General features: G+C 45.4%; 1 protein-coding gene across 2 annotated transcripts in view; it reads left to right on the forward strand.

Annotated features, from left to right (window-relative positions):
* FAM107B (family with sequence similarity 107 member B) overlaps nucleotides 1–9777 on the forward strand; it is a 201323-nt gene that overhangs the window by 181449 nt on the left and 10097 nt on the right. Inside the window, exons 1-2 of one of the 2 annotated variants that reach the window (XM_023530329.1) lie at nucleotides 6941–7073; nucleotides 8973–9156. In XM_023530329.1, coding sequence (XP_023386097.1) covers nucleotides 7046–7073; nucleotides 8973–9156 — 212 coding nt within the window. In that variant the 5' untranslated portion in view covers nucleotides 6941–7045. Of the gene's footprint in view, nucleotides 1–6940; nucleotides 7074–8972; nucleotides 9157–9777 lie in introns of those variants that run through there. The other variant, XM_011359599.1, reaches the window with a different exon arrangement.

Consider the following 9777-nt stretch of genomic DNA (forward strand, 5'->3'; position numbering starts at 1 on the left):
TTTATGTTTTGTCTTCACAGTATTAGAAGTTAGCGCAAATGTCCAACTTTATAGCAAAACCAGATTACTCAAGAATTGTTTTTCCTTTTTTTTTTAAATGTTTACTTTGGCTTTGAGCACATCATTGGGCAATTTTGAAAACTCCTCTTTTTAGCAAAGCATTGGACTTTTTGGGGAGCTGGAAGATAGAAGGACTTCAGTTGCAGGATTGATTTGCTGGTTTCCATGGAAAGCAACCCAAACTTCATTTATTGACCATCAGCCTCACCTTTTTCTGGTCCAGCACTTGCGGGATCTAGGGTCCCCAATTTCAGTATAAGCGTACCCTGAGACCCTGCTCCCATTGTTTGCTTTCTGGATGTCTCTTGTATGAATTTGAGTAATTTTTTTGGTGAGTGTAAATGAATTCTTAATAGTATAAATTTGATTTTAAACATACAGAAACGATAAACTTTGTGTTTGGTACCATTCGAGTGAAAGGCAGAAGCAAGATATTTCAATGCCTTTTTATCTGACCTATACCCATTGCTTATCTGCCTACACTTTTTCCACAGCCATGAATTGAACATTATTCAAGACATTGTGCAAAAAGATCTTGCCTGTTTTGTATTTTGGCTTTTTGGTAGACTTGTTACCCACCAATGGGTCCTTAGTTCAGATTTCACAAGGGTCATGGGAGGTTAAGTAAACTGGGAACAGTGATAAGATTTACTTGGCATTTGAAGAGTGAAACTTTATATCAGGCTAAACTTGGCGATGTTATGTTTTTATAGATTCCTTATATTTATATAATAGCTCTATGCTCAGAATAGTTATTTCCAACAGATCATTGAGAAATCAGCGAACACAAGTAAGAGGACCAAAGCACAGAGACTGGGAAATCATCAGGATTTTCAAGACCTTGGCGGCTCAGGCTGCAGGCTCCTCTCTCTGCTTTGGCCTTACCTCTCGGGGAGTTCCTTTCTCTCCCTCCGCTTTCTCTCTCCCTGTCCCTCTGTGTCACCCGTCTGTGCCCAAATTGGAAGAATGAGAAGAGACAGAGATCGGGTTCATCTATTAAACTTTGTCTAAACTAGCATACTTGTAATGCACGGCCATTCATTTTCAGTTTCACAGGATATTAATTAATGGGGAGTTAGGTTAGCGAATTGATTTGTTGGGACTATTTAACTGTCCGGTTTATCAAACATCTACCGCATGGGCAGGTCCCGTGTATGGTGAGTGTCTTCTTCTGTAAGTTTTCTTTAATGCTCACAGCAACTCTGCAAATGTGGGCATGCCAGCTCCGACTTACAGTTGAAATCAAGACTCAGGTATAGTAATATGTGCAAAATCACATAACTGGTTAAGTGACATACCCAGGATTCTGATCCAGGATAGATGGTCTTTAAGCCTGGTGCTCTTCTCCATTATGCCCTGTTACTTCTCTTGGACCGAATGTGGTTTAAAATGGCTGACAAGATAAAATTGTAATAAAGTAGCAGCAGCCAGATGGTCTCTAGATAGTAAGTTTAATAGCTATTTAACATGTACCACTCCCGTTGAGTCATACTGTACATACACAGGACAGAAGCCGATACACTGATGGGTGCATTTTCAGAGTGACTACACTTATGTCACCAGAACCTGTGTCAGGACACAGAACGTTGCCAGCACCCCGGAAGCCCTCATTATCCCCGTTTATTCACTACCCACTCGCAAGATAATCATTATCTTGACATCTAACACCAAAAGCTGGTTTTGCCAGTTTTTGAACATTATATACATGGATTCATCCAGTGTGGACCCTTTTTGTCTGGCTTCTTGTGCTCTTTGGTATATTTGTGAGATTCAGCCATGCTGTTGCTTACAGCTGTTGTCCGTTCTTTCTCATTGCTGTGTAGTATTCCAGCGTGTCAGCACACCATGATTTACTTACCCGTCCTGCCGATAATGGACACTTGGACCGCTTCCAGTTTGGGGCTGTTATCAATAGTGCTGCTGTGAACATTCGCATATAAATATTTATGTGTTTTAAAGAAAATACGTCCTTCCCATCTTTTAGCCTCACTTTAATGTGGTCTGCAATATGTGTTCTCTTTGGGATTATTAAACTATGATTGTACGTTGTTTTCTACAGTCTTTTGGAAAGCTAGAGAAAATCATCCTGTTAAAATGAAACCCAGTTCTTCCCCCCCATTAACCCAGTCCAGAGAGTGGAATGCTTAAGAGCATCCCTTAGAGATTAGACAGACCCGAGTTCAAATCCTGGGCTTGTCTTTTAGTAGCTTTGTGACCTTGGGCATCAGTAACAGTGTTATTGTGTCTAACTATTTTTATTTGTTGCCAGTGACGGTACTAGTAACGGGACATTCATTGAAGGTTTACTCTTTCAAGGCACTGCATTTGGTATGTGTTTCTCACTTCTTAATAACTCTATGAGATAATATGCCATTCTTTTTTTGTTTTTAACTGGTGAAGAAACGTGCCAAAAGGCACACGCGCACAATACATAAGAAAGCTGGGAATTTATACCTAGTCAGCATGATGTGGAGCCTGCGTCGTCGAAGCTGCCTGAGCCTTCTTCGTAGACTGTAGTGGATAATAACCCTACCTCCAGTGTCACCGTGAGGAGTAAGGGATGGGCAGAAGCCTGTGTACAGCATTGAGGGTGGACATACAATACAATACAGAGAATAGATTCCTTTCACAGCGTACCTGTAATGCTTCTGCTGTGTACTTTTACTCACAGTGCTGGGGGCCCAGGGTGTGGCATCACTCACTGCTCTTCTCCTGGGTGTCATTATGAAGAGACACTTAGTTATTTGTGGAGCCATCGCCACCTACTGGTTGGCCTCACCTCACCTGGGGCCAGCTTATCTTTGATATTGGCTTGTGTTCTGTCTCCCTGTTTTTTTTTCTCCGTTCCCATGTTCTAAATATAAAATTATGTGTCTTTTTTTTTTTTTTTTGTAAAAATACATTTTTTGAGGGATGAAAACTGATGAGAAAATGAGTTTGGTATTTTCCCAAGAGCGTCACAGTTTGGCATTTGCACAGCAGCAAGTTTGCAGCTAATTCGTTGGGGTTTGGAGGTCCCGCAGTAGTGGGGCGGGGCTGGGCAGAGTTGAAACAGTCACGTTTCTGCGCTTGTGCAGATTGCTCTGGTGGGCCATCCTTTGTAAACCTTCGTTTAGGGTAGGGGCGCTTGTCCAGTGCCGTTGAGTACCAGATGGTGTCACTGTCCCCTGATCCAAGACTGAATTTTAGGATCGCCTTGGGGCCAGACAAGTCAAGAGTTTGTCAGTGAAAAGCCTTTGCTGTTTGGGAGAAATTCCTGTTTTAACTCACTCTCTTAACCTGTCTCCTCATGGCCGTGGCCATCCTCCCGCCTGGGAACTGTGGTGCCTGAGGCAAATGACTGGGGACCCAGGGAGCAGAGCCTTTCTTTTCCCTTCGGGCTGACCCAGGCCTGCAATCTGAATGGGTTGTCAGAGGATTGCTGGAATCTCTTACGGACAGCCTTATTTTCAAAAGAATTCGATTATTAGTGTTTCTAGGTTCAATTAGATTTTAAATATTTAGGTAAACATGAAACTTAGAATAACCTCTAAAGCTGATTTTTAAATCTCATAGGATGAGGTTTTAAATTTTACCATTTTCATGTGCAAATATGCTGATAAACAATGGAGCTAAAATAATGTGATGGGAAACCCAGATGCAGGGCATGTTTATTAGCCCAGTTGTGAAATGTTTCTGTAGGGATGGTTATCCACCGCCGGAAAGCAGTCAACACAAAACACTCTGACTAGGCACAGAGCTGGGCCCAGAGTGAACCTTTGAAATGGGAAAAAAAAAGAACAAGGACCCCAAATCCATCCATGAGGATGGGGTTTCTTTATCTCTGGGAGAGGAGTTTAGTATTAACATCACTTGTTGATTCGCAGAACTTAAAAGCAGAATTCTAACAGGTGGCATTTTTCATTGTGTACTTTAAGTATCTGTCTAAAATGCAATTCTGCGTCATTATTCAGCTGCTTAATATCTTTCAGTGGGTCCACTCCACCTCAGATAGGCCCCGGCCATCAGGCCTGTCTGTTTTCTTGCTCTGCCCTTACAGCCTAGCTGGAGCCAGCTATTCAGAACTCTGTGTAGCACTTTTAGCACTTTGAAGGTGTGATAGACCTTTTTACACTTTCCAGAAGGTTATTCATGTTTGTAGCACAAATGGGGGTCAGGACCATTGAATGTTACCAGTGAGAAGGCGTGTAGGTCATTTAGTCGAACTCTTACATTTTTGAAGGAACCAGGTACTAGGGAGGTGGAGGGTTGTGTACAGGTTTCCCAGGCTGTTAACTGTAAAACACGATGGTGTTGGGCACATAGTCGGGCTGACAGTAGCTTCGGTTGACAGAGTTCTCACAGGCGTGCAGGGATTAGACAGTGTATCAGCCAGTTTCAACCAGTTCTTAAAACCACACTCAGCCGATGGGAGACCTGGTGATCAGGAGGGTTTTTCAGCTTTGTCCAAATGTCAAGACAGTTTTCTTTCTCTTACACTTGAGTCAACACTTGTTTCTGTTCATCGATGTAATACTTAAAAAAAAAATTACTTTATGAATCAGTCACTTGACCAGGAGAGTGACGATGACAAGAATGTCTTCATGTTTATTTCTGGAAGAATGTTTCTTGTATTAATAATAACCATGTACAAAGTGCTTTTACTTCCAGACATTTCTATTCATCTTTCCAGTCAGGCTCCTGGATTACAGTGAGGACACGGCCACCCCCCCATCTCCACGTTCAGTGCTTTACCTGCTGCTGGGGTGCTGCGCAGCTCAGGGGCTCCCTCTACTGGTGGTTAAGTGTGGCTTCGTTACCTCGTTTAAGTACTGTTTATTGACCCAGACCAAGGGGTCTGAGGAATGTGAACATAAACCAGACGTGGCCTTTGCAGAGAAGAGATGATAAGATTTACATACATGTTGCTGTAATGCAAGGTGCAGCTCCACTCGTGATACTAGGAAACTGAGCAGACAATTCCGTCGATGTTCGGAGGGCAGAGAGCTTAATTGCAGCTGGGGAGTTAGGGAAGGCCTCGTGGAGGATGTGATGTGTTTCTGGATGTGAAGGGGTGAGTGAGACTTGGCTTTGTGGCTCCCAGGGTGGGCGGGAAGAGGATCAGCACCTCGGCTGGAGGGAACGGTGCTGCCGGGGTGCTGATGGGGAGAGCAGGGAGGGGCGCAGACCCGGGAGGCAGCGAGTGCACCTTTCCGATCAGTCAGAGGATGGGACCTGGGAGGCAGAGAGTTCCATTAGGGTCAGGGTGGCGTTTCCCAGGCCTGGTGCTGACGAGGAAGATGGTTGGCAGAGGGACGACAGGCCAAGAAGACGGTCATTTACATTTAGGTGGTTACTGCCACACGTTGGTCATCGCTCTGGCGTGGACGGTTCCTGAGAAGTGACCAGAACCAGCTCCCAGATCCTCCTCTGGCCGCCACCTCTCCCATGTGCACACAGAGTGTCAGAGGCTACTCTTGGTCAGTTCACACCCTCCTCACTAAATGACCTTTCCCGGACCTCAGTGTGGTCTAAAGCATGAGGCGTACAAGGAAAGATTCCTTCAGCCTAGTCCACGGGCGGCTTAACGTCCATGCACTTGACTCAGGCCAAGGGGCTTCCATGCCCCCCTGCCCAACTCCAGCTGTGAAGAAGGGCAGACTGGTGAGAAAGAAGGAGGAAATGTTCGTGCCTTTATTTACAGCAGAACTCCAGCCACTCTGGTGTCTGCTCCTCTCCAAAAGGCGACAGACTGTGACCCGTCTGACGGCACTGGGAGGAAAGGCTTCCCAGACACTGAATCTAAAGAGACATCAGAAACAAAGACAAAACCAAGCTGGAGCTTGTTTCCTAGCCTCAGACCTGAAGCCTTTCATTCTGCACACTGAAAGCTCAACCCAGGGCCCATGGCGTGTCTGTCCCCCGGCACTGACCTCCAGGAAGGACTGAGTGGGGGCGGACATCTGCGTCGCTTCTGCTTGTGGGGATAGTAGAAGTGGAGGGGCAGAGGGTGCGGGCTGGCGGGAAGAAGGCGGGCGAAGCGAGGGGCCATGGAGGTCACAGCAGTAAGACAAAGGCAAGAGTCGCCCAGGCTGTGAGCACTGCCTTGGCCGTCTGGCCATCCCCACTGATGTGTCCAGCAGACATCTCAGACTCAGCCTGTCCCTAAGGGACCTCCTGATCTTCTCTTGCATCTGCTCTGCGCACAGCCTCCCCATCTCGGCAGCACTAACCTTCTAGTTGCTCAGGCCAGGACCTTAGAGGCATCCTTGATTCCTCTGTGTCTTTCCCACTTCATCTCCAGTCTTTAAGAAAATCTCTGAGGCGTTACCTTTGAAGCACGTCCTGACGGGTGTGCTGCAGCCATCTGGTCTGAACCATCTCTCACCTGTGTCGCTGTGCTAGCTGCCTCCCCGGTCCTTCCAGCCCACTTCAGTCCATGCTAAACTCAGCTAGAGTGATCTCTTAAAAACACGAGTCAGGTCTCATTACTTTTCTGTTCAGAACCCTGAATGGCTCCCTGTTGTCCCCCACGGTAAAGGCCAGAGTCCTTACAATGGCCTTAGGTTCCCACGTCATTGGGCACCCCATCTTTCACTCCACCACCCAGCAGTTACTTCTGTGTCCTCTCTTCTCTCCAGCCACACTGGCTCCTTTGCTATTCCTTATAGCCATCAGGCTCACTCCTGCCTCATGGCCTTTGCAGGAGTGGGCTGTTCTCTCTGTCTAGAATGCTCTTTTCCTGCAAGTCCACAGCCCCACTCCCCAACTGTAATACTGACCTTAGGAGGCAGTGATCTGCTTTGATTTCGTGTCATGGAGATTACGCATGGTTCGGGGCCAAGAAATACATCCTTTTATGGAAGCGTATAGGCCTCCGTGTCTACTGATTAACTAGAATGAAACTGCTGTTGGCTCTTAAAAGCAGTTGGGACTGCAGAGAGATGTGTACGGTACATTTCAGATTTCAACCAAGGGCCAGCATATTAAAGTCAAGCCAGCTGTGATGGGGTCACTGAGCCAACGTATGCGAGGTTTGTAATACTCCATTTGGTGAAGGTTGAAGGCATTCTCGCTTGAAAGATCAATGCAGGTAGCATTTAAGGAATGTTTGGTGTAATTTTTACATGTGTATTATCACTTGGTAATTTTCAGCCTTGATTATATAGTTATACCTAAAACATTTAAACGAATGACACAGCTACCATTTTCTTATTTTAGTTCACTTATTTATTCTTCGGATGTTTATCTTAACTTTTACATTAATTTTTGAAAGATTTTTTTTACCAAAATATTAACCATCCTAATTTGATAGATAGAACCTAGGTTTTGAGATCAGAGGACGTTCATTTTCATTCAGTTTAGTTCGATCTTTACACTCCTGGCAGTATTAGCTTAGAAGAGTTACTTTTGTTCCTCTGTGTTTTTGACTATAAAGTGAAAATTCTAGTTTTTCTGCTCTTAGGGTTATTGCTAGAATCAGATCAAATGCCCACAGATACTGTGTCTAAAGCACTGGGTCATTGTTGGCTGTCACTTGGGCAGCATTTTCTATTGGACGCATGAGCATTTGGCAGTGTTTTGGGGCAGTTCAGAGATTCAGAAAAACATCATTAATGACTTTGAAACCAAAACTCCTGCTTGTGGCTAATGGCCACTGCACTTGTTTTATTTTTGTTGTTATTTGTATACATCTTTATTATTTCCCAGTGACCCCACCACCACCACGCCAGAGTCCATGGAGAGCACACCCCTATGTTCTCGCCTTCGTTCACCCCTGCCCTGTGTGTAAACACACGCGTGTTTGCACGTATATGTTTGATTTTGTGGGCAGAAATAAAGATGAAAACTGTCTTCCATCTTGGAGCTTGTTCATGGAAGATCTCTTCACTGTTTCTGTTGAGTACAGATTTGATTTGGTTCACCGTTTAATTCAGCTTCTGTCATGTGCCATGTACTTTGCTGGACTAGGTTTTAAACTGGAAAAGAGGTGGTTTTAGCTCCTGTCAGGAATAGGCAGAATCCTGTGGTTACCCCGTGTTAGGACGCTTTCATGACAGATGTACACTTGCACTGCTGCTGGGGCACCGAGGGACGGATGTGACTGTTCTCTAGACTTCCGGAGCTGGGGCGAAGGGGCGGTGCTGGGCATGAGTCTGTTCACATGGGGATCACTGGTCTGTCTGACACCAGATCTCCAGCAGAGGTCTGGCCAGAGAATTAGTCAGCCTGCCCTCTGGACTTTCTAGGGAAGGACCAATGTCAAGTACTCTGTGCATGTAGTCAGGCCCTGCATCATCTGATTTTTAGTTTGGAAAATAAAGTCATCATACAGGGGTAGGGAAGCATCAAATGGCGCATCAATTATGAAATATTTGCCAGGTTTGCTTGCGGGGGCAGGGTTGCAGCCTTGGGGTCAGGACCAAGAGATGTGCCTTGGGGTCTGTGGCAGTTGGATACCTGCCAGATGAACCCATGGCAGAGGTTCCAGCCTGACGCTCAGCCAGACATGTTCCTCCCGGCTCTAGCCCCCAATGAGTGTTTATTTTCTCTTATCTCATTAAATGTAACATATGTTCGCAGAGCACCCACTGTGTGTGGGCTTACGCTTGTCTTTAGATGTGGTGGTGAGAAGTGTCCTGTGTGACCTGAAACGCAAAGTGATGGGTAGTGACCAGAGCCAGGCTATGGGACGCTTCGCGGTAGTCACAGGCAGCACGGAAGAAGGCGGGCATTCTTCTCTCTCCTGGGTCCCCCAGTTCCTTTCACAGAGCTTCAGAAGAGCTGTCAGTGAAGGGGTGAAGCGGACCGAGGGAGACGGCGCGTTTGGCGTGTGTGCTGCGCACAGCTGCGCACAGCTGCGCTGGCCTCTGCGTTTATGCGCGACGTCTTAGCAGGACAGACCACTAATGAGTCTCGTCTTTCTGTTTCAGACAGTCCGTTCGAGGATCCCGACCTCAAGGACGCATATCTCATTCCAAGAAACATCATGGCTGAGCCAGACTATATAGAAGACGACAATCCTGAGCTAATTAGGCCCCAGAAACTTGTCAACCCCGTGAAAACGTCCCGCAACCATCAGGATCTTCACAGAGAACTTCTTATGAATCAGAAAAGGTAAGGCGGCTTCTTGAGCCAAGTTTTCCTTCGGAGGTTTCTAAGGTAACTAGGTCTAATTTGAATTATGTTTGTGTCTTGAACATGTTTGAGGCTTTCTTGTTCCTTCTAGCATCCCTGAGCCAGGCAACCCCGTCCCATTCTCTGTCCCCTTGTCAAGCGGGCACATTTTAAAATTCGGATGGAAGGGGCCGGATAGAAGGGAATGTTCTAAGCCAAAGAGAAATACGTTATTTCTTAGATTTGTAAAAATTCTGAATTTTCCCCTTACATCTGGTAACATGTGGGAGTCAGATATAAATATTGCCCACTTTAGTATTTGTCGAGTGGTAGGAAAAAATCTAGACTTCACAATAGTTAAGATCACTTTTTCTTGTATTTTTCTCAGTTTTTAAGTAACGTTTTAAATCATCCCTATCATCATTTGTATTATTATTGTTTCAGAGAGGAACAAAACATTGACCTTCTATTTTCTTTGTAAACCATTTATTAGTCATAAACAATTTTAGATGTTAGGTTGGCATCCTCTGCTATTTAAGTGATGTTAGCCAGGTCCAATAGACGGAGAACAGAGGGCACAAAGTTGCTGTATTTATTAGGACACAAGCTTCCTGTCTTTAT

This window comes from Pteropus vampyrus, unplaced genomic scaffold, assembly GCF_000151845.1.
Source record: "Pteropus vampyrus isolate Shadow unplaced genomic scaffold, Pvam_2.0 Scaffold49, whole genome shotgun sequence".
Taxonomy (NCBI): domain Eukaryota; kingdom Metazoa; phylum Chordata; class Mammalia; order Chiroptera; family Pteropodidae; genus Pteropus; species Pteropus vampyrus.